General features: G+C 38.5%; 1 protein-coding gene across 1 annotated transcript in view; it reads right to left on the bottom strand.

The window, feature by feature from the left end:
- pdlim4 (PDZ and LIM domain 4) overlaps positions 1 to 23,278 on the bottom strand; it is a 41,269-nt gene extending 17,991 nt beyond the window's left edge. Inside the window, exons 1-3 of the mRNA XM_055179744.2 lie at positions 23,092 to 23,278; positions 8,765 to 8,916; positions 1,580 to 1,655 (exon numbers count right to left, since the gene is read on the bottom strand). Coding sequence (XP_055035719.1) covers positions 1,580 to 1,655; positions 8,765 to 8,916; positions 23,092 to 23,184 — 321 coding nt within the window. The 5' untranslated portion in view covers positions 23,185 to 23,278. The remainder of the gene's footprint in view (positions 1 to 1,579; positions 1,656 to 8,764; positions 8,917 to 23,091) is intronic.
- Positions 23,279 to 25,971: the final 2,693 nt, after the last annotated feature.

Raw genomic sequence — 25,971 nt, 5'->3', positions numbered from 1 at the left:
ATATAATGGCACGCACTGATTTTCTACATTTACAAAATAGTTTGTAATTTTGAAACGGTCCCTTTGAATCATATGTAATAGTTTGGGATATGAAGAACTTTGTTCCATTCATAAAAATTAATTCTGTCCCCACACCGATACATTTCATAAGTTATGTTCAGGTTAAATCCAGCTCTAAACTCTCTCTCTATACTGCACGTTCAGTCTGTCTCTGTTTCTAATGGAAATGACGTGATGTGTCCCACCGCTGTTCATACAAATTCTCAACATTCATACTTTCCAGTGAACACGATGCAAACCACTATGACCTCCATCTCGGCAGCACGAGTCAAACATCTGCTGTGGAAATCATTTCATATGAATGTGATCTTTATTAAAGATTAGTGCCATGTCTTCAATATCAGAGCCAAGAACCATTTGAAACCAGCTGTCAAATTTGTCACAAAATGGCTGACACATAGCAAAGCCAATAAGAAACTACAGCATCATCCTTTAAATGTATTCAGGTTGGATGAATTCAAAGGCATTGACAAAAACTCATCTGCCTAAAGTACAAACATCTCTGAAACACTTCAGATTCATTCAAGCCAGTAAAAAAAACGAACCCATTCCACAAGAAATCTCTTATTAAAGCAACAGAATGTAAGAAATGTATATCAATTAATCATAAAATGGCCCTGATATGTCACTAGACATTAAGAAATCATTTTAATTTCAAATATATCACTGACATCAGTGGTCTGGCCAGGTTTTGTCATTTAAAAAGAGTTGCAGCCCTCAACTGATGCTTATGTTGTCATTTTGTGTATTGGCCACCAGTTGTGTGATTGCTGTACCAGTTTTGGCCACAATCCTACATACTGTTCCATTAACATTTCAGTGCATGTACACATTAGGGCTGTCACGATTGTGAAATTTGGCTGACGCTTAATTGCTTAATAAATTGTGACAATTATGAAGATTAATTGCCTGTTTTAGGACTTTGACGCTTATGACGATTAATTGTCTGTTTTATTGCTTTGACATAATACATCTCATACATTTTTTATTTGTTTATGAAATAATTTTCACACATTGTTGTGATTATTTAAATTAAATATATTGCAAGGTTTACCTGGCAGTAAATATTAATGCACATAACACGTATTTAGAAGTCATTATTTAATAAATATGTATTGAATAGTTTGGCAATGTTCCGCGTTACAGTGTCAGTTAAAAAGCGCCATCTGATATTCTCTTGTTTATACCGGCGCTGCAGCTCCCCCTTGTGTCTTTTAGAGAGATGTGCAATCATTGCGGTGATCAGAAGTAATCGCGATGAGGTCAAACAATTGCGATAAGATGATTATTTTATCATTGTTGTGACAGCCCTAGTACACATGATCTAGAGATAATCTTTAACAGACAACAATCTAATAATAAATCAAATCAATCTATCAAATATTACTTTTGCTGAAATGTAACTATCATGTGCAATGACTAAAAAAAACGTATTTCTTTTGCAAATAGCTTTGATTTAGCTAAATGCATTGACTGCCAAACAATTTGTAAGCCTTCAGCTGTAATGTTTTATTCATACCTGTGACTCAAGAGCTCCAGTCAGTGAACTCGTCTTGTTTTCTTCGATACCGGTTGGAGACCAAAGTTTTCCAGACCTGACAAACAGAAGCAGTTAGCCGTGAGAAAAGCTGGCGTCTTTTCAAATCAAAATAAACTACAAAGATACTTAACTACCTAAATCAGATAAGGTAAATTATTTTTAATTGGACCTAAATCAAATCTCCTAATAAATAAAGCAGAGAGTGATAAAAAAGTAACACATTGAATGTACATGCAATTTAAGTGTCTGCCAAATGCAGAAAAATATCATTAAAATTGATAGAAAATAAAATAAAATGCAAAAACGGTTCTTTTTGCAAATATGAATTTCTTATTATTATTTACTGTTTAAGAACCACAATGATGCGTGTGAGCATTTTAAAATGGGAGTACTGAGTATTTTAAAATGTCAATGACTTATTTTTGCAAATGAAGGGACTTGAAAAGCGCTGATTGTTTTTTTCCCAGAATTTATGAACGTCGCTTTTTTGTGGGTGGCTGTAAATAGTCGATGAAAGGTCAGCGGCATGCCGAGCGTCTTTTGACCGAACGGACAGACACGAAGCATCTAAAGAGCAGAATCTGTAAAGAGCAGAGACAACGTCCATCTGTCCCACTCCCCCACCTACATCTACACATGCAGCCGTACGGCTCTGAGCGACAAAGAAACCTCTGTGCCTAAATGGAAACTTTACTGAAGGAATGAATGAGTCGCTTTGATGTGAGGTCATGACCAACAACTGAATGCCTCAGTGACTGTACTTTCACAATGAGGATTGTGCCGATCACTGAACGGTTGCCATAGGATATCCCAATGAAGAGATCCTCTCAGACTGAAAGAGCTAGTGGAAACTTAACATTACTCACACTGACCTGATCTAAACTAACCTCACACTGGGCTAAACAGTATGGTCATTTATAATGTGTCACACATGTGTCACACATAATAAGAGTTTTTCTATTGTGTTTCAAGTGTGGTGGGTACAGCATGTTTCTGCGATGTTTGTAGGCACGCCTGCGTTACATTATTTGTGTTTGAGAGCAACATATGAAGTCATTCGTCACATTGTCATATTTTCCAGTATAATGTGATAGTGCTCCCTCCCTCACATATACCATGTAAGCATTTAACATTGTGTGTGTGTGTGTGTTATTTTTAAAATGATAAATCAAGTTCAGACACCAAAACGATACACTGCAAAATATGACTTTCTTACTTAAGATTTTTTTATTTTTAGTACAAATGTCTAACCGTGGGTTCACACTAGCCGCATTTGAGGCGTCAAATTCGTGTCTACCGCGTCTAGTTTGCCGCTTGAACATTTTGAACATTTAAAATTTTAGTCATGGAAAGATTCATGCGGAAATTCGCGTCATGGGAGGGGCTTCTGCGACTCCACTCACTTTCTGTAATCACGTCACTACTAGAGTAAGCTCCTGACTGGTTAACACGGCACGTTTTTCCGCCAAAGTTCAAATTTTTAAACTTTAAAATGAGGCGAAATCGCGTCTACCACGCTGCACTAAACGATTCAAATCACTCTCGCTTTACGCCTCTACCGCGGCTGGTGTGAATGCACCATAAGAATTCTTAAATCAAGATGCCTTGTCTTGATTAGCAAAATGACCTAAGAAAATAAGTCTAGCTTATACACAAAAAATATGAAAATTAAGCGAGTATGTGCTTAAAGCAAGCAAACAAAATCTGACAATGGGGTAAGAACATTTTTCTTGAATTTTTCTTAAATTAAATGTTAAAGAAAAAACTTTTTTTCTTACCTCACTGGCAGACTTTTTTGCTTTTTTATGCACAAATTCACTTAAATGTTCTATTTTTTGGGTATAAACTAGACTTATTTTCTTAGGTCATGTTGCGCATAAAAATATATATAAAAATGATTAGGAATGTTTAAATATTTGTACTTAAAAAAGTAACTTTTGCAGTGTAGTCCAATATTTCTTACCGAGCCCCTAAGGTGACATTGGAGTAAAAAAAATCTTAAGTTTAGTTTCATGTGCTCATTTTTTTAAAAAGTTTAGTTTTGCGTGCTCATGCGAAACCTTCATGTACAGAATTTTTTTTAAAAGTTACGTTTCGCGTGCTCACCTGAAACTTTCGCGTACTCACGCGAAACCTTTATGTACAGAATTTTTTTTTAAAGTTTAGTTTCCTGTGCTCACCTGAAACTTTCATGTGCTCACGCACAACCTTCATGTGCAGAATTTTTTAAAAAAGTTTAGTTTTGCGTGCTCACGTGAAACTTTCATGTGCTCACGCGAAACCTTCATGTGCAGAATTTTTTAAAAAAGTGTAGTTTTGCGTGCTCACCTGAAACTTTCATGTGCTTATGCGAAACCTTCATGTGCAGAATTTTTTTAAAAAGTTACGTTTTGCGTGTTCACCTGAAACTTTCATGTGCTCACGCAAAACCTTCATGTGCAGAATTTTTTTTTTAAGTTAAGTTTCGCGTGCTCACGTGAAACTTTCATGTGCTCACGCGAAACCTTCATGTGCAGAATTTTTTTAAAAAGTTACGTTTCGCGTGCTCACCTGAAACTTGAATGTGCTCACGCGAAACCTTCATGTGCAGATTTTTTTTTAAAAGTTTAGTTTCGTGTGCTCACATGAAACTTTCATGTGCTCACGCAAAACCTTTATGTACAGAATTTAAAAAAAAAAGTTTAGTTTTGCGTGCTCACGTGAAACTTTCATGTGCTTATGGGAAACCTTCATGTGCAGAATTTTTTTTTAAAGTTTAGTTTTGCGTGCTCACGTGAAACTTTCATGTGCTCACGCGAAACCTTTATGTAAAGAATTTTTTTAAAAAGTTTAGTTTTGCGCGCGCACGTGAAACTTTCATGTGCTTATGGGAAACCTTCATGTGCAGAATTTTTTTAAAAAGTTTAGTTTTGCGTGCTCACTTGAAACTTTCATGTGCTCACGCGAAACCTTTATGTACAGAATTTTTTAAAAAAGTTTAGTTTTGCGTGCTCATGTGAAACTTTCGCTTTCATTTTTGATAGTTTCATGTGCGCGCGCAATTGTTTCATGTGCGTTCGAAAGTTTCACGTGCGTGTGATAGTTTCACTATGAATTTTTAGATATTTGTTCTTAAAATAAGACAAAAATACTAAGTGAGAAAGTAATTTCTTGCAGTGTAAGCCAATATTTCACATCTGTCAACAGACCATGCAGATCATTGGCAGCCCCTCATATTAACATTACAACTTTAAGACAAATCCAGACACAACTCTTTGTGATTCACAGTCCTGCCCTTGTTTTCCCTTTCCCTTAATTCCTCTTTTCTCCGCTCCACTGCCCTCTCATGACCCAGATCTCATGACTCATCCAGCAGGATTTGTCCGACAGATTTGCGACGCATGGAAACAAATCTTTTGTCATGTGCACTTTCTGCCTTTTCCAAACAGCAGTTCTCCTTCAAAAGCAGGAGCAGAGAAATACCCAGAGATTCCCGACAGCTGAGGATACGCTGCCGGTCTCAGTTTGAAAGTGAATGAGAAACACATTTGGTAACATCAGACACTGTCCTGCAGGGTTAATTTACTGTCAGATACCGTCTTACCCTGAACTCTGGGCTGGTTAACCCAAACTTAAGATCAGTCAACTTTCTGAAAATAACCCAGAGTTAACATGCGTGACGTCTTTCCACCGCACACAAAAACCACAGCCAATAAACTGGAAGTCATTCATTTTGCGGGGTTACGGCCATCTGAGGATGCCAAATGTTTGGATCTGATTTGAGGGAGAACAACAACAGCTGTGTGGTTGTCATGTTATGATACTTTATCAACTCATCAACAGTGTGGAACAGTATGTGAATGAGTTTACATTCAAACATACATTAAGTCATAAAGCATTCGACTTTTTCATGTAAAGCTGCTTTGAAACAATGTAAAACAGCGCTATATAAATAAATGTAAACTTTGAACTTCATTAAATAATGCATTTTCATCCAAGCAACTCAAATTCAATTCTGAGATACTTTTGCATTGTTTCAATGCAGCTTTACAGTAAATACATCGGTACAGCCAGACAATAGAGATGTAATAAAATATCTATAGTTACGCATGCACACTTATCTCATGTAAAGAGCACAGACAAATACAAACGAATCATTGGCATATGCTAAAGGTCACATACCAATAGATATGGGAGGCCGTGTTTTTGCATTTGCAATGGTGACACATGACCTTCCCAGAGTTATCATAGCAAACCATGGAAAAGAGTTATGAATACAGCTGACAAACTGCTTGGACTGTGGATTAAACAAAAAAGCTCAGACCCAAACCCTTTAGTAAACAATCTGTGCTACAGACATGAGTAATACTTTGAATTGCGTGGCTTATTGAGATATTATTGTCTATTAAAGTACAGACCTGAAACATATCCAGATACCAGAATATCTCAGACACACCCTTAGGGGCAACCACCCAGAACAGCCTAAAAACCACACAAAGAGCGCTTTAGCACTAGCGGAGAGCAACGAGATGAAACTTTATGATGTGATCGTTCCCAGCAAACACAACCCAGAGTACCCTTAAATAAATGCACTGCTCCTATGTGAATGTACCACTTAGTCTCTAAAGCTGATATATGAGCAGGTCTGCCAAGAGGTCAGCGCTTTTCCAAATAACAGACGCTGCTCGCTCGAGGAGCACAAACCAAATATGGCAAGATGTAGCATATGATGCTCTCTGGGAATCTCACAGGCAGAAAATGAATTTTGTCTCTGTCAATACCATCTTGTCATTTTTTGAATATAATTTTCCCTGATAAAACAATAATGACAGTTCGATAAGTGGCAAGGGGTCGTTGAATTATTTGAAAATTATTTTCAAACAATTCAACGGCCCCTTGTCGATAATTCCTCTTATACCACAGTTACCACAAACATTGCTATGATGATTATTTTGAGACATTTGACAGATCAGGTGTGCATTTTACAGAAAAATTATTCATACATTTGTAACATTTCTCAACCAATCACAATAAAACATTTAACAGCCCTGTGTTATAGTGTCAATAATGTTTACACACTATGTGTAATGCTGCACAGGCATTTTGCAGACTGCACTTTGAGATTTCACAAGCAGCCTTGATTTACAGTCACAGTGTTAGTTAGACTTGAAAAATGAGCGACAGTGGAAAAAACGCAGCGCCCACGACTAGCACGAAGGTCAGAGATATTGTTGTAATATTCTAATCTGTATTCTACACTTGAATTTGGAAAGTATTTGTCAAGTTCTGAAAAAGTAATACCATAATTAACTGTTTGTTTTTTTACATTTAGTCTATAGCCCTGAATAACGTTTCACATTCCAAGCTGAAGTAATGATGCAATCGGTCACGAGACACATGAGAGCCAATGATATTTCACAATCAAAGATGACGTAATAGGTGTGTTCGACTTCATGTGGTGCTGCGCAGACCGATCAGCGGCTGACTTGAAGCAGTACATTCCGGTTAGTAATTTTGTCCGACTTCAGCTGACGCTGAAGGCACGTGACTGTGTCATATGGTTTTTACGTACCGCGAGAGCGTTTTTAGAGTAGCCGGCTAGCTCAGCAGGTGCAGCTTCTCCAGAGCGGCTGCACGGAGTTGTGATGACGTAACAGATTTACGTGATTGGTCGCCTCAATGATGACAACGATCATGTGCGTTTCAAGTTTAATCCAACCTTTAGTTCCACTAATAAACATTATAAATTCATGTTTTAAAACAGGAAAACACACTTTAATATGCTTAAATATGTTATATTGTGTCGTGTAATAAAATAAAAATGAAAATAACAAACACTATTGGTATTTTAATAATATAGGCTTGTTTCCCGTTATTTTCGGGTATACAGTATAAGCAGCAATTGAAATATTCAATATAAAATGTTTCTGGTTGCAACTTTTTATTAAAAGTTTTTTTTTATCAAATTCAGCATCTAATTTACTTCATTTGCGATTAAAAGCAAGGAAACACTGCGCACACGTCACTACGGCAAGCAGCAGGTGTCCGGCTTGACGGCTCCGTCTTCAGTTCCTCCCTCGACTGCAAGCGGCAAACCTCGCCGATCGGTCTGCGCAGCGCCGGATGATCTCGAAACACACCTATAGCTTCTTCTGGCGGCAGGTTTTGAACGAGTGTACACATCTGAGATTTACATCAGATTATCTGAGATTTACACTAGATTACTTGTGTAAAAATAAAATTAATCAAACTCAAATATTTTTTGAATAATTGAGCCAAAACCAAAAAGCTTTAAGCTGTGCCCCGCTTTCCCCTATAGCAAAGTATCTGTTAAACTTTTTAAAGCATATTTTTATTACTTTCCATTGTTAAGTGGAGATTTCAGAGCAGAGAAGTGTCACGTTCTATAAAGTTGTTTCTTTCTCATAAATGCACATGCAAACATTTAAATAAAATCTTAATTGTTCTTTAAAAAGGTTGGGTATTACTTCTTTAGGTTTGTGTCATTGAATTCAAAGAATTACTACAAAGTATGTTATTTCCCCAAAAGTCTTTGTTACATCTATAACTTGTGCATGTTTTCCCTTATCTAAAATGGAAAACTTGTAAATAGACAAATATTTTTCTGATATCTGGAGTCTATCATCAGGGGGTTTAGGAAAATATAAACAAATGCTTTAATATATTGGCAATAATGCATTCTCTAAGAAATTATGTTTTGTTTTGACTACAAATGTGACATCCTTAACGCTGAACTGCGCTAATTTATTATTTGCATATTATTCAAAAAGTAATAAAAAAATAAAAAACGTAAAAATGAAAAAGTGATGAGAAAACTGCAACTGAGATAAAGAGAAATGTGTCTGCATTTAAATGCTGTTTTAAGTTTAATATTATTTAAAAATTATCAACACACAACCCATTGACCTACATAGTACGAAAATTTACTATGGAAGTCAATGGGTGCTGTCAACTGTGTGGTTAAAATATCTTCTTTTGTCTTTGTCAGAATAAATAAACTCATATACGTTTGTAACAACATGATTTTTATTTTTAAGTTAACTGTCTCTTTAAAACTATTTGAATATTAAATTCAAGCATACAACAGTATACTGTACTGTAAAACCCAAAAGATTTGTACATCTGAGCAGATGGCAAATAAACAATGAGGTTAGTGTAGCAGACCTGCTGATATCCAGTCTGAGCTGGTCTGTGCAGGCCTTAATGCGGTTCTGTGCCTCCATGTGTGTCATGGTCTCAGTGTTGTCTCCATTGATGGCAAGAATAGTATCTCCAGGGCTCAGATCGCTCAACGCCGCTTTACTCCCAGGTGTTATCTAACAAAAGAAAACAGATGAGAGGTTAAGGAAGCACCACACCCTAACCAAACACTGCCAAGCCTGAAGCCAAAGGTGCTTTAATTGCCCGAGTGAAAGCTTTCCATGTGACAAAGCCCACAGCTCAAGAGATGATAGATGAGCAGATGATTCATGTGAGATACACCTAATGCTTTTGATGCAATTCTGTAATTATTTTGAACTCTAGCGTAAGATATTTCTAAGATCTTGTCTTTCAACATCCACTAGCATTATGCTGAGCAGAAGTGAAGTGAAGTGAAAGTGACATATTTGCCAATGAATAGTAAACCATTCACTGGAATGTGACCTCTGCATTTAACCCATCCAGTTAGTAATGAAACACACACACACACACACACACATCATGATGAATGATTCTCTATACTGCGGAAGGCAACTAATGACTCAAGATTAAATGTGATGCATTGTCATTAAAATGTCCCATAAAGAAGCAGGCTTCCTTTCATTTGTGATATGTCATTAAGTGTGAGCTCTACCAATGCCGTATAGAGAGAGCAATCAAGAAAAAACATTAAATAGTTTTGTTCCATAAGTTCCAGAAAAAAGAAAACACTGAATTCATTTAAGAGAGAAAATTCATGATGTAAATTTCACTGAAAAAAGAGCAGATCTGTTTCTATAAACAATCAGGAGATCATCTCCTCCTAAAGGTACTGTAAACCTCCAGCACTGATGCTCTTTGATTATGTGGAGGTTGTAGGAGATCATCTCCTCCTGAGGAACTGTAAACCTCCAGCACTGATGCTCTTCGATTATGTGGAGGTTGTAGGAGATCATCTCCTCCTGAAGAACTGTAAACCTCCAGCGCTGATGCTCTTTGATTATGTGGAGATTGAGGGTGATCATCTCCTCCTGAAGAACTGTAAACCTCCAGCACTGATGCTCTTCGATTATGTGGAGGTTGTAGGAGATCATCTCCTCTTGAAGAACTGTAAACCTCCAGCACTGATGCTCTTTGATTATGTGGAGATTGAGGGTGAACATCTCCTCCTGAAGAACTGTAAACCTCCAGCACTGATGCTCTTCGGTTATGTGGAGGTTGTAGGAGATCATCTCCTCCTGAGGAACTGTAAACCTCCAGCACTGATGCTCTTCGATTATGTGGAGGTTGTAGGAGATCATCTCCTCTTGAAGAACTGTAAACCTCCAGCACTGATGCTCTTTGATTATGTGGAGATTGAGGGTGAACATCTCCTCCTGAAGAACTGTAAACCTCCAGCACTGATGCTCTTCGATTATGTGGAGGTTGTAGGAGATCATCTCCTCTTGAAGAACTGTAAACCTCCAGCACTGATGCTCTTTGATTATGTGGAGATTGAGGGTGAACATCTCCTCCTGAAGAACTGTAAACCTCCAGCACTGATGCTCTTCGATTATGTGGAGGTTGTAGGAGATCATCTCCTCTTGAAGAACTGTAAACCTCCAGCACTGATGCTCTTTGATTATGTGGAGGTTGTAGGAGATCATCTCCTCCTGAAGAACTGTAAACCTCCAGCACTGATGCTCTTCGGTTATGTGGAGGTTGTAGGAGATCATCTCCTCTTGAAGAACTGTAAACCTCCAGCACTGATGCTCTTTGATTATGTGGAGATTGAGGGTGAACATCTCCTCCTGAAGAACTGTAAACCTCCAGCACTGATGCTCTTCGGTTATGTGGAGGTTGTAGGAGATCATCTCCTCCTGAGGAACTGTAAACCTCCAGCACTGATGCTCTTCGATTATGTGGAGGTTGTAGGAGATCATCTCCTCCTGAAGAACTGTAAACCTCCAGCGCTGATGCTCTTTGATTATGTGGAGGTTGTAGGAGATCATCTCCTCCTGAAGAACTGTAAACCTCCAGCACTGATGCTCTTGGATTATGTGGAGGTTGTAGGAGATCATCTCCTCCTGAGGAACTGTAAACCTCCAGCACTGATGCTCTTCGGTTATGTGGAGGTTGTAGGAGATCATCTCCTCCTGAAGAACTGTAAACCTCCAGCACTGATGCTCTTCGATTATGTGGAGGTTGTAGGAGATCATCTCCTCCTGAAGAACTGTAAACCTCCAGCGCTGATGCTCTTTGATTATGTGGAGATTGAGGGTGATCATCTCCTCCTGAAGAACTGTAAACCTCCAGCACTGATGCTCTTCGGTTATGTGGAGGTTGTAGGAGATCATCTCCTCCTGAGGAACTGTAAACCTCCAGCACTGATGCTCTTTGATTATGTGGAGGTTGTAGGAGATCATCTCCTCCTGAAGAACTGTAAACCTCCAGCGCTGATGCTCTTTGATTATGTGGAGATTGAGGGTGATCATCTCCTCCTGAAGAACTGTAAACCTCCAGCACTGATGCTCTTCGGTTATGTGGAGGTTGTAGGAGATCATCTCCTCCTGAAGAACTGTAAACCTCCAGCACTGATGCTCTTTGATTATGTGGAGATTGAGGGTGATCATCTCCTCCTGAAGAACTGTAAACCTCCAGCGCTGATGCTCTTTGATTATGTGGAGATTGAGGGTGAACATCTCCTCCTGAAGAACTGTAAACCTGCAGTGCTGAGGTCTTTGATTATGTGGAGGCTGTAGTAGATCATCTCCTCCTGAAGAACTGTAAACCTCCAGTGCTGAGGTCTTTGATTATGTGGAGGCTGTAGGAGATCATCTCCTCCTGAAGAACTGTAAACCTCCAGCACTGATGCTCTTTGATTATGTGGAGATGGAGGGTGATCATCTCCTCCTGAAGAACTGTAAACCTCCAGCACTGATGCTCTTCGGTTATGTGGAGGTTGTAGGAGATCATCTCCTCCTGAAGAACTGTAAACCTCCAGCACTGATGCTCTTTGATTATGTGGAGATTGAGGGTGATCATCTCCTCCTGAAGAACTGTAAACCTCCAGCGCTGATGCTCTTTGATTATGTGGAGATTGAGGGTGAACATCTCCTCCTGAAGAACTGTAAACCTGCAGTGCTGAGGTCTTTGATTATGTGGAGGCTGTAGTAGATCATCTCCTCCTGAAGAACTGTAAACCTCCAGTGCTGAGGTCTTTGATTATGTGGAGGCTGTAGGAGATCATCTCCTCTTGAAGAACTGTAAACCTCCAGCACTGATGCTCTTTGATTATGTGGAGATTGAGGGTGATCATCTCCTCCTGAAGAACTGTAAACCTCCAGCGCTGATGCTCTTTGATTATGTGGAGATTGAGGGTGAACATCTCCTCCTGAAGAACTGTAAACCTCCAGCGCTGATGCTCTTTGATTATGTGGAGATTGAGGGTGAACATCTCCTCCTGAAGAACTGTAAACCTCCAGCGCTGATGCTCTTTGATTATGTGGAGATTGAGGGTGATCATCTCCTCCTGAAGAACTGTAAACCTCCAGCACTGATGCTCTTCGGTTATGTGGAGGTTGTAGGAGATCATCTCCTCCTGAGGAACTGTAAACCTCCAGCACTGATGCTCTTCGGTTATGTGGAGGTTGTAGGAGATCATCTCCTCCTGAAGAACTGTAAACCTCCAGCACTGATGCTCTTTGATTATGTGGAGATTGAGGGTGATCATCTCCTCCTGAAGAACTGTAAACCTCCAGCGCTGATGCTCTTTGATTATGTGGAGATTGAGGGTGAACATCTCCTCCTGAAGAACTGTAAACCTCCAGTGCTGAGGTCTTTGATTATGTGGAGGCTGTAGGAGATCATCTCCTCCTGAAGAACTGTAAACCTCCAGCACTGATGCTCTTTGATTATGTGGAGATGGAGGGTGATCATCTCCTCCTGAAGAACTGTAAACCTCCAGCACTAATGCTCTTCGGTTATGTGGAGGTTGTAGGAGATCATCTCCTCTTGAAGAACTGTAAACCTCCAGCACTGATGCTCTTTGATTATGTGGAGGTTGTAGGAGATCATCTCCTCCTGAAGAACTGTAAACCTCCAGCACTGATGCTCTTTGATTATGTGGAGATTGAGGGTGATCATCTCCTCCTGAAGAACTGTAAACCTCCAGCACTGATGCTCTTCGGTTATGTGGAGGTTGTAGGAGATCATCTCCTCTTGAAGAACTGTAAACCTCCAGCACTGATGCTCTTTGATTATGTGGAGATTAAGGGTGATCATCTCCTCCTGAAGAACTGTAAACCTCCAGTGCTGATGCTCTTTGATTATGTGGAGATTGAGGGTGAACATCTCCTCCTGAAGAACTGTAAACCTCCAGTGCTGATGCTCTTTGATTATGTGGAGGTTGTAGGAGATCATCTCCTCCTAAAGGTACTGTAAACCTCCAGCACTGATGCTCTTCGGTTATGTGGAGGTTGTAGGAGATCATCTCCTCTTGAAGAACTGTAAACCTCCAGCACTGATGCTCTTTGATTATGTGGAGGCTGTAGGAGATCATCTCCTCCTGAGGAACTGTAAACCTCCAGCACTGATGCTCTTTGATTATGTGGAGATTGAGGGTGATCATCTCCTCCTGAAGAACTGTAAACCTCCAGCACTGATGCTCTTTGATTATGTAAGGTTGTAGGAGATCATCTCCTCCTGAAGAACTGTAAACCTCCAGCGCTGATGCTCTTTGATTATGTGGAGGCTGTAGGAGATCATCTCCTCCTGAAGAACTGTAAACCTCCAGCACTGATGCTCTTTGATTATGTGGAGGTTGTAGGAGATCATCTCCTCCTGAAGAACTGTAAACCTCCAGCACTGATGCTCTTCGATTATGTGGAGGTTGTAGGAGATCATCTCCTCTTGAAGAACTGTAAACCTCCAGCACTGATGCTCTTTGATTATGTGGAGATTGAGGGTGATCATCTCCTCCTGAAGAACTGTAAACCTCCAGTGCTGATGCTCTTTGATTATGTGGAGATTGAGGGTGAACATCTCCTCCTGAAGAACTGTAAACCTCCAGTGCTGAGGTCTTTGATTATGTGGAGGTTGTAGGAGATCATCTCCTCCTGAAGAACTGTAAACCTCCAGCGCTGATGCTCTTTGATTATGTGGAGATTGAGGGTGAACATCTCCTCCTGAAGAACTGTAAACCTCCAGTGCTGAGGTCTTTGATTATGTGGAGGCTGTAGGAGATCATCTCCTCTTGAGGAACTGTAAACCTCCAGCACTGATGCTCTTGGATTATGTGGAGGTTGTAGGAGATCATCTCCTCTTGAAGAACTGTAAACCTCCAGCACTGATGCTCTTCGGTTATGTGGAGGTTGTAGGAGATCATCTCCTCCTGAAGAACTGTAAACCTCCAGCACTGATGCTCTTCGATTATGTGGAGATTGAGGGTGATCATCTCCTCCTGAAGAACTGTAAACCTCCAGTGCTGATGCTCTTTGATTATGTGGAGATTGAGGGTGAACATCTCCTCCTGAAGAACTGTAAACCTCCAGTGCTGAGGTCTTTGATTATGTGGAGGCTGTAGGAGATCATCTCCTCTTGAGGAACTGTAAACCTCCAGCACTGAATCTCTTCGATTATGTGGAGGTTGTAGGAGATCATCTCCTCTTGAAGAACTGTAAACCTCCAGCACTGATGCTCTTCGATTATGTGGAGATTGAGGGTGATCATCTCCTCCTGAAGAACTGTAAACCTCCAGCACTGATGCTCTTCGATTATGTGGAGGTTGTAGGAGATCATCTCCTCTTGAAGAACTGTAAACCTCCAGCACTGATGCTCTTGGATTATGTGGAGATTGAGGGTGATCATCTCCTCCTGAAGAACTGTAAACCTCCAGCACTGATGCTCTTTGATTATGTGGAGATTGAGGGTGATCATCTCCTCCTGAAGAACTGTAAACCTCCAGTGCTGATGCTCTTTGATTATGTGGAGATTGAGGGTGAACATCTCCTCCTGAAGAACTGTAAACCTCCAGCACTGATGCTCTTTGATTATGTGGAGATTGAGGGTGAACATCTCCTCCTGAAGAACTGTAAACCTCCAGTGCTGAGGTCTTTGATTATGTGGAGGCTGTAGGAGATCATCTCCTCCTGAGGAACTGTAAACCTCCAGCACTGAATCTCTTCGATTATGTGGAGGTTGTAGGAGATCATCTCCTCTTGAAGAACTGTAAACCTCCAGCACTGATGCTCTTGGATTATGTGGAGATTGAGGGTGATCATCTCCTCCTGAAGAACTGTAAACCTCCAGCACTGATGCTCTTCGATTATGTGGAGGTTGTAGGAGATCATCTCCTCTTGAAGAACTGTAAACCTCCAGCACTGATGCTCTTTGATTATGTGGAGATTGAGGGTGATCATCTCCTCCTGAAGAACTGTAAACCTCCAGCACTGATGCTCTTTGATTATGTGGAGATTGAGGGTGATCATCTCCTCCTGAAGAACTGTAAACCTCCAGCACTGATGCTCTTTGATTATGTGGAGATTGAGGGTGATCATCTCCTCCTGAAGAACTGTAAACCTCCAGTGCTGAGGTCTTTGATTATGTGGAGGCTGTAGGAGATCATCTCCTCTTGAGGAACTGTAAACCTCCAGCACTGAATCTCTTCGATTATGTGGAGGTTGTAGGAGATCATCTCCTCTTGAAGAACTGTAAACCTCCAGCACTGATGCTCTTGGATTATGTGGAGATTGAGGGTGATCATCTCCTCCTGAAGAACTGTAAACCTCCAGTGCTGAGGTCTTTGATTATGTGGAGGCTGTAGGAGATCATCTCCTCTTGAGGAACTGTAAACCTCCAGCACTGAATCTCTTCGATTATGTGGAGGTTGTAGGAGATCATCTCCTCCTGAAGAACTGTAAACCTCCAGCACTGATGCTCTTGGATTATGTGGAGGTTGTAGGATATCATATCCTACAGAGGAACTGTACACCTCCATCACTGATTCTCTTGGATTATGTGGAGATTGAGGGTGATCATCTCCTCCTGAAGAACTGTAAACCTCCAGCACTGATGCTCTTTGATTATGTGGAGGTTGTAGGAGATCATCTCCTCCTGAAGAACTGTTAACCTCCAGCACTGATGCTCTTCGATTTATATTATAACATTGAAATTAAACTATTATTCATAGTAATATGTCGTAGGAGGGAGCTAGAACAATATAAGATTTAACATGTTTATAGGATCCAAAATATAAAAAAAAGGATCTGTTATCGTTATTGGCAAAATCATACAGCAGGTATTATTTAGATATGAATTTTGCCAATATCGCACACCTCTAACATGAAAACCAAAATAAAAGATTAAAAAACATAGACATGAACTATAAAACACAACACAGATCCATGACAACGATGCTTTTGTGTTGATAAATATTAAGTTATCATCTCTAACAAAAATCTTTTTTTTTTGGACTACAACAAACACAAGAATTGTAAACGACAGTTTACTTCCTTAACGAGTTGACATAGAGACAGAGCAACACGCCATAACCTGATAAACACGCCCGCCCACTGGGGGGTAACCCATCCGCCTCCATTGACTTTGTATTGCGAGAGGCCGCCTCCTTGTCATTTCTGGCTTATAACAAAAAAAAAACAGAATAAAGCCTAAAAGTTGCTGAAAAAATATTTTCACAATAAGCATGTTATTAAACACAAATAATCACACAAAGTGATTAGTTTGATTAAAAAATGTAATTGATTGACAACCCTAAAAATAGTATATTATCTGCTTCGAATGTCGACCAGTTGATGAGATGCCAATGCTAAAACATCGTGATTCAAGTATATCAAGCATCCTTAGATCATATATAATACAACTGAAGTACTCAGAGGCGTCTAAAGGATGACGTAAGGACCGACGGTGCTTTAGACCACCTGTGTGAAACATGAGCAGCGGTAATTACAGTGTGATTTATGTCATTAACTACCATACACAACACATTTACTTCACCGCTCCATCAAACAACCTTTAATTATCCCAACACAGATGTACAACCCTAAATATTTAACAGACAGAAGCTCCTGACCTAGTAAACAAGGCTAATTCATCCCATATCATGACTCATTACCATGTGTACAGCTGTACAAAACTACACAGCAAGAGTAAAGCGCATGGTGTTTCTACTTTGCTTACCATACTGAGAAAAAGACAAGACAACAAGAACAAACTGTGTTATATCATCTCAAGACTTTATAAAACACAAGTGTCACACCTTTCAGTGCTTCTATTTATCTGTGACAAAAACAAACTAAATTATTACTTAATTACTAATTAAAATAATTGCCCAACATTTGGCTAATGGACCTAAATTATATATTACACATATAACACCATTACCAAAATCTTTCATTGTGCAAAATTTCCTCTCTTGGCAGTCAACAGTTTCCCACAAATCACAAGTGAAGCCATGAGTGAGTTTGCTCAGTCATATGACTGCTTTTACAGAAACTTGAAACTGGGTCATATTTTCTTTTAGCTTGAATACTTTTATTCCTGGTTTTTAATAATATGTGATCCTCTCTTTTAAAACCCATCTACCATCCCAACCCAAGTCATTTTTGTGTGATTTACTCATCATTATAAACTCATCCTATATAAATGTAAAGAACACTCTTTAAAGGTAATATAATCTTGATGTCTATACTGACTAAGATCATGTCAAAGATTAAAATCATAATGGTGAAATCAAACTTTGATGCTTGTAATCTCAGGATTTTGGGACTTTATCCTGGTTTTCACAGGCAGGGTCAGATATTAGTATGTCACACAACTTGTGTTTAATGTTGTAGAGTTTGATTTAATTTAGGGACACAGCCTTTGATTTTTGAATCTTTTCTTGTCTTTTTAAAGGCGATCAATCAGACAAACGTGCCACACACAACTGAGAGACGCTGTACAACCTGTAAAGTTTTAGTATTTTGTTATAACTATTGTGAGTCCCGTGCTTCAGAATGTCCTAGTAGCGACTTAATCTCCTTGTGAACAATGTCACATGGCTTTCAGGAATGTGGCTGTGTTACAAATGATTTTCAGGATGCCAGCATTACTGCATGACCTTAGAGAGCAATAACAAAAGAAAGGCCCTTCATGTAATAAATTATCACATAGGGGTCACGACCAGACAGTAAATATTAACAAGCTATAAGGTTTATAAAAGACGGTTGTGTGCTTAAATGGTACATAGACATACTATCAAACCAGTTTGAATTACGAACATGATACAATTTTGTTTAAAACAGCAAAAGGCCAGCTATACATTTTATTGTAACATTGACAAAATACATTTTTATAGACAGTTAACCTGTTAAGCCGACTGATCAACATGGGGTTGGTCCAACATGTTTTTGTTTACAAACTTTTTAGTTTATCATGTATTAAACTAATCAAGAACAGTACTAAACTTGTCATGCTAGGTTGGTTGGTTGGTTGGTTGGTTGGTTGGTTGCAACACATTCTCACCCCATGGCGTCAATATTTGACGACACTTGACCATTCGTCAATATGTGACGCGGAGGCTATACCTTTCGCGTCATTTTTTGACGAACTGGGTACTTCAATACTATTACGTCCGTTGCATTCTCTTTCCTATTTTCTTAACATTTTCGTGTCGGTTTAGGGTTAGATTACGCGAAATTAAACAGTTGTCACCTGGCGTTGGGGTTAGAGTTAGGTTTGGGTAGGGATGTCATTATGTAAATCTAACCCTAAACCGACGCGAAAATGTTAAGAAAATAGGAAAGAGAATGCAACGGACGTAATAGTATTGAAGTCCCCAGTTCGTCAAAAAATGACGCGAAAGGTATACCCGCCGCGTCACATATTGACGCATGGTCAAGTGCGTCAAATATTGACGCCATGGGGTGAGAATGGGTTGCATATATCATTACAAACATCAAAGGGTTTAGATTTGATATATGAGCGTTTGAGGTATTATCCCCTTCTGACATCACAAAGGGAGCCAAATTTCAAAGGCCTATTTTTCACATGCTTGCAGAGAATGGTTTACCAAAACTAAGTTACTGGGTTGATCTTTTTCACATTGTTTAGGTTGATAGAAGCACTCGGTGGGGACTCAATTATAGCACTTAAATATGAAAAAAGAAAGATTTACATGATACGTCTCCTTTAATAAACTCTTTGTCCATCCCACCTGCATCTGGATTCTGTCCAAAGTTCCTGACAACTGCAGTTTTACTAATAAAATCTTAATTTTTAATGATTTTGATATTTTAAACCTTAAATTATAAAACATATTTAAAGATTAAAATATAAATAAACAAAACGAATTGGGTCTTCAGTGATGTGGTCACAGATTAATAAACTCGTTTAAATCTTCAACTTTTTTTCTTGATGAGAATTAACATTATTCATTATAAAATAAATAGACCATTATGATATGAAAGTGATGCGTTGTTACAGTCAGTGGTGTAGTGCAGGGTATACGCAGATATACGCAGTATACCCACTTCTTTATTTGATGGCATGGGGTATACCCACTTTTACTTAAAATGGGGGCAAAACTTAAGAGTATACCCACTTCTCCAGGCACCACTACACTAGTTTACCAAACAGATGCTTAGTTCATTATTATTTTTATGAAAACCCAACAAATACAAACTTATATTAAAGGAAATGAAACCTTTATTAACCAGTGTTATTTTAAGCTTTTGCTTCCATCATTGTCCTGTCACCCAGGTGATCAAAGTAGTACACATCTATAATGTGCTTGAAGTGCTCTATTTTTGTGCACTAATTTTGTACTTAAAATACTTAAAATTCTTCTTCAGTAAAATAATTTTAAGAACATATAAATGTGCTTCTCTGTGTTATTTTGAGACACCGTGAAAATGAACTAAAATGTCCTTAAGTATTTAAAAAATTTATTAAGGTACCACCACTTGTAGTAAATTGCAAACCCATCTTTGTATAAAAGATGGGTTCAAGTTTACAAATGTTAATAAATATTTTTTAATACAAATATAGTATGTTAAAAGTGCATTTAAGTTCAAATTCATGGTGTCTCAAAACAGTTTAAGTACACATCGATATTCTTATCTTAAAAAGTACTAAAGAAGAGATTTTAGTCAGTGCGGGGTTGGTGCATGAAGGTGGAGCACTTCAAGTACATTATGAGAGTGTACTACTTTTTCATCTGGGAAGGGTTGCCAGATCCACGTAACAAACCAGCGCAATGGCCAAAATTAGTCCAAAAGCATCCCAATGCCCAAATACCATCAATTAATGAGCCAAATCCTTCAATCTCTAACCCGCAGAAAAACATCAAACTGTGGAAACAGATTAAAAGTTCAGAACTCAGCCGTAAGGACGCAGACCTGCCAACGCTGCCTTTCATCGCATGGTGAAAAGAAGAAGTGCCTGATAAACGTGCAGCTCATGTTGTAATGAAGTGGACTGTGGTGCGGGAGCATGTGACGTCACAGACCAATGAATTTCATAATGGATTATTACCTGTGGGTTAGAGACCATTGATTTTCTAAGCTTTTATGGGACATCTATAATATTTTTTATACAGCTGAATTATATTGTGTGCACAACACTTCAGTTCCACTATATTTAAACATTTATAACATCTTTTTCTTTTTAAATCCTTAATTATTCTACAATCTGTTAAATAAAGTCCCAAGTGTCTTCCTTCAGAAGATCTCATAATTGTGTCTATAGGTCAGATAGTTTGGGAGCTGCATTTTGTTGCACAGTTTAAAGTCAGGTGTGTATACAGTAATAAAGTGAAGATCTGTACAGCACAAGCTTGCTTGTAAGCCTTAAGCCTTGTTTATTATTGTTTACAGATCAGCGGGAGTCACATGACAACAATGAAACAGCGTGATGACTGAACGAACTACCAAAAACAAGAGAGAATTTGTTATTAAAAGTTTCAGTTCTTTTTGTAATACAAGGTAGTTTGTCATTGTACTATTTCTGTTGTTGTGTTTTTATTTAAAATAATAATAAACCACAACCAAAGCATTCATTTAAAGGCACAATATGTCATTTTCACCACTAGTGGTTGCCTCAAAAAAAGTTACAGCTTGATGACATTGTGAAAGAGTGTGAAACGATGGGAGCTGTGGTCTTTATCTTTACTGTCAAATGGAAATCAGTCCAACAGGACTCGCAATTCATATTCATGGATGATGTAATGAAATAAAATTTTATAAACCTTATGTTATAACCTAAGCTAACAGATTGGCTTGATAGAAAAACAATACCACACTACTTCTGCATGCTACGCTGCGCAGATCGATCAACATACAGTATGACATCACACGAGAGCGACCTGATGCTTTTGGAACGCTCTCAGTCACCAATCAGCGCTGCATGAAGTTGAGTACATCTATGATTTCTTATTAAAAGCAGAAAATGAGGATAGCATGGGTATGACAACACTGACAGGCGACCTATGAACACTTTATAAAACTGCGAATTCTCTGAATTCAAACGTTGTAAACTATTGGAACAATGGAAGTACACATTTGAACACTTTTTTAGAGGTTTTTCAATGGGGAAATCTAATATAAACTGCCAAAACCCTAAAAAAAAATTATACAGATTTTTGGACAAACTGCCCTGCACTAGTACATTTACACTAGTACAGACATTAAAACACTCAGTTGTTTTCTTCTCCACGCTTTTTCGTGGCCTCTTTCTGGCTTCAGTATGACCTGAGACTGTGAGTTTCTGTTGATGAATGGCAACATTTGCCAGTCTAGACAATTTGTTATCTATTACTCTTGCCAGTGGTTTTATAAGCATTTCTCTTCTTGTCACTGTTTATATTCACTGAGACGATGCCAAATGTTCAGACATTACCTCAGACACAACAGCATTTTACAACAAGTCAATAGTTCAAAGTTGAGGAGACCCTACTACAGAAAGTGTAAACATGCCTACTACTAAAGCAACATTAAAACAAGCAATACACCATGTGTTTACCATAACTATACAATGTCTCTGTAAGTAATGATCTTAATTTTACTAGAGAACAACCAACTATCTCACGAGAATTCATACATATTTTACGAGTTGGCTTATTTGTATTAATTCATATGAATCCCACATTCATAAGTTTTGCCTTGACCACTGTATTTGCCTGTATTCGCGATTTGTCTTGACCACTGTAAAGTTGGGGTTAGGGGTTCGGTTTCGTTGTTGTTTTTCAATGACGATTAACTTCATATTAATACGAATTAGCCAACTCGTGAAATATGTATGATTTCTTGTGAGATCAGGATGGAACAACAGACTTCGTTGCAACTGCATATTTGAGGCTAACAGACTATTTTCCTAACAAAACCAGTAGCTGACCCACTTCAATCCATTAATCCCAGCATGCATCCCAGATGGACGCTTTCAGGGGTAGCTTCACTTTATCAGTTTCATTCTTGAGCTCTTTGTGTTGACGAGTCTTTCAGCAGTTTTAAACTTCATCAGGCTGTTATCTTTACAAGTTACACATGTTTCTTTACTCTGCTTAACATCTGAGGTGATTGCTCAAGACTTTTTTCTTTCTTTTTAAAACTTTTTTAGGTGTGTAAACACCTGAAATACGTAGGTCGATCACTATAGTATTAAATAAAAAACAGCAGCATAAATTAAAGTCTGTGAGAACCAGAAGCTTTTCTAAAATGACATCATGAACAATTACATTTATGATTTTGAGTCATGATGATGAATCAGACATGCGCAGTAAATGAGAACAGATTCAGCTTTTCTTTCAAGAGCATCAATGTCTTAAGGATAGAAAAACACACAACTGAGATCGTTTTAATATCATAAGTGCTCCTTATTAAACAGAAATAAGCTGAAACCGATCTGACGGGTCTTCTCGAGATCTTTAGCTGAAGTGCTCACATTGAGTTTGCAATAAAACAGACATGATGTGAAACTTACGGTTAACAGTTGTGTCTATTTTATTTTCTCTTTAGATTTTGAAGTGAAACAAATCATTTTTTGATCTCCCACACCACACAATATATTTTTTATAGAGTTACAAATAAGTTATAACGTGTGATGTGAAACACAATGGTAACAATTAAACGGGTTTAAGGCGAATGCGTTATTAAAACCGGCGTGACGCAAAACGTTTCTAGCGTTTGTGCGTCGTCGTGTCGCGTGGATGCTCCTGACTCTTTATATGAGTTCAGCTGTAGAAAAACTTTAGTTGTGTGTTCAGATACCCCGTTACACACAAACTATAACTAATAGTTATAACAGAAGTGAACAAAAGAATAAGAAATACAGACACGTACTCGTGAAATAGTGAGCGGCGTGTTAAAGTCCCGTCCACCCACGAGCCGAAAACCCCACGGCGAGGAACCGCTGAGAGTCACAGTACGAGACATCCTCGAGTCCTGCTATCACTGAGATATGACTGAGATCTCATCCACTGCTCCAAACACAAGAGACGAGCTGACGACACTATGAGAGAGAGAGAGAGAGAGAGAGAGAGAGAGAGAGAGAGAGAGAGAGAGAGAGAGAGAGAGAGAGAGAGAGAGAGAGAGAGAGAGAGAGAGAGAGAGAGAGAGAGGAGGAGCTGAAGTGAGATCAGGGCGGAGAGGACCAGAAAACACACACGCGCACGCACGCACGCACGCACACACACACACAGTGGTGTCTCTTTTCAAACTTGTTCAGTATTAAAGTGTTCTTCATTATAGGCTTTTTAGTCTGTAGTCATCAATTTTTCTAACTATGACGATTTTTTTCTTTTCCTTGTGCTTCAGTTTATATAATATTTAGCTGACCCTGCAATTTAATACTTACTGAGTAAACTGAAGCACAATGCGCCGAAAGTTTGTTCATTTACGAGTTTAGTTCATTGTCATGATGGCCAGGGCTCTGAAGACTGAATTATTGTTCTGGAGTCATTATGTCATTATCTTTAATTTTGCAGCAATGTGACAGACTGAAACTACAGATTACTCCATCTTCTCACCAATAGTTCCCATTAGCACTGCTGGTCTGATTTAAGTGGATAAGATTAAGCACTGCTTGGTTCTGTATTATATCTGGTATGGGGAATATCTTTACTGTTTGGATGTCACAGGCAATGTCTTTCTACTCCATGAAACAAATTCACCCACTTGTCAGACAAGAATCTGACTTGAATCATTAGGCAAAATCTGGAGAACAGTCCAAATGCTGGAGAAACATATGTCAGGGGACGTTTTAAGTGCTCAAGGGGTTTCCTCATTCAGTAGGAGAGCGCACGCCAAGCCTTGCAAAAAAAACGTACCATGTCGGATGAAGCTTTTGGCGTAGACGAGCCATTCGTCACAGAAGTCTTAATGAATTGTGGTATGCAGCCAGTTAAATATCATGATCTACTGTATGTTTTTGTATGCATTGCAGATTACAGTAATTCCCTTAAAATGATATATGGTTTTACTAAAAATTAAACACATGGTTACTATAATTAAACCATGTTAACCACAAATTAAATGGGCCAATGCATTAGGATTCAAATTTGCCTTACTCTTTTGACCCTTCACCACCTTGGACTTATAAGATGATATCTGTATTCTGAGTAGTTTTGATATCAAAGTTTTTGCATTCCATATAGCAAAAACTTATATTTTTTAGACATGAAAATAAATGTACAATATCATAATCCATTTATTTGTAAATGTTTCTCTCTCTTTTTTAGTGCAGATTTCATTCTAAAAATCACTTTCTGCTTGGAATTATAAGCTTTTATCTTACAAAACTTTAATTAAATCAATCACTATTAAAAAAACACAAACAGTTTACTTATAAAATGTGTATTAGTATTTGATGTTTAAGGGCTTAATATTGTACAATTTAAGAAATTTCAGCAGTGGTGGCTGATGACTTCTTTTCCCAGAGGCTCAAATTTAAAATATGTGAACCATGCATCATTTCAAAATATGTGCCTGCTCCACATATTGTTTATGATAAAAGAGACGCTCATGTTCACAAAGACAAGACACTAACTTAACACTTAACTCTGATTACACATGCGATTATGTGAGTAGGCCTGACAAATGTGAACATCTCTTTGATCACAAACCCCTTCGAAGGGTCTGCAGCAGGCTTGAACTTTGACATGAGGTGTGATGCACATATGTTTACATGACGCGCTGAACACATATTTTGACACGAAGAGCCACACACACAACGGGCTAAATACATGTTTTGACGAGCTTCGCATCGTGGCCCCTCGAAAAATAAGTCACCGGACACCACTGTGTTTCAGCAAAGTTGTTGTATAGAGTTTAATACATTTATAAAATAAATTTTTTGCACATTTTAGAAATGTTAGTAAATTAAGTACCAAATTAGTGTGCGAAAATAGAGCACTTTTTAAGTACACTATGAAAGTGTACTTCTTTTTCAGCTGGGTCACCTTAGAATTAAAATTAAAAACTTTTTATGGAGTATTGTAGTTTGCATTATTTATCTGTGCACTTCATTATTTGTTTTTAATTCATGCCCTTCTAATATAATCAAAAACGTTAACCTTCTCCCCTCCTCGAAACGATCTCTCTTGATTTCCTGTTACTAGGAATTGTGTGAGGGCGGGTCTATCTGAGACTTGTTTCTACCTGGCAAAAGATTTCAGTTATTAGCAATTAGCAACATGGCCCAACTTCCAACGATCCAATCAGTTCTCGATGGATGAAATCAAGTCAAGTACAAAAGAAGTTGTTTTACTTAGAAACACGTCATGATACAGAAAAGAAGATTTCCTTTCATGGTGCAATTTTCTGTTTAAAAGAGGAAAAACTTTGCAGTGTTTGTACACTAGCTTAGCATATACGAAACTACCACTCCAGTGTTCACAAGTGTGGAGAAGGAGCACCGTTTAGAAGTTGTTGTATGTGGAATGATACTAATTAATGTCTTTGGGTCAGTTTATTGTTTACAATTATCTGTACATGTGAGTTTTCATACAGCACGCACATCCCACGACAAGTGCAAGATGAAAAGTTGTGGTTAAAAGTAGACATTTTTTATTTTTTTGGCAAAATAACAATTTTTTTCTCTAGATAAGACCCTTATGCTTTGGTTGGGATTGTTTAGTGAGCTTTGAAGCTGCATTGAAACTGCAATTTGGACCTTCAAACTGTTGGGTTCAACTGAAGTCCACTATATCTTCAATCTAGCAA

This window comes from Misgurnus anguillicaudatus, chromosome 9 (genome assembly GCF_027580225.2).
Source record: "Misgurnus anguillicaudatus chromosome 9, ASM2758022v2, whole genome shotgun sequence".
In the NCBI taxonomy this organism is placed as follows: domain Eukaryota; kingdom Metazoa; phylum Chordata; class Actinopteri; order Cypriniformes; family Cobitidae; genus Misgurnus; species Misgurnus anguillicaudatus.
The sequence above is the reverse complement of the archived record's forward strand: the minus strand, read 5'-3'. Positions and strand labels throughout refer to the sequence as shown.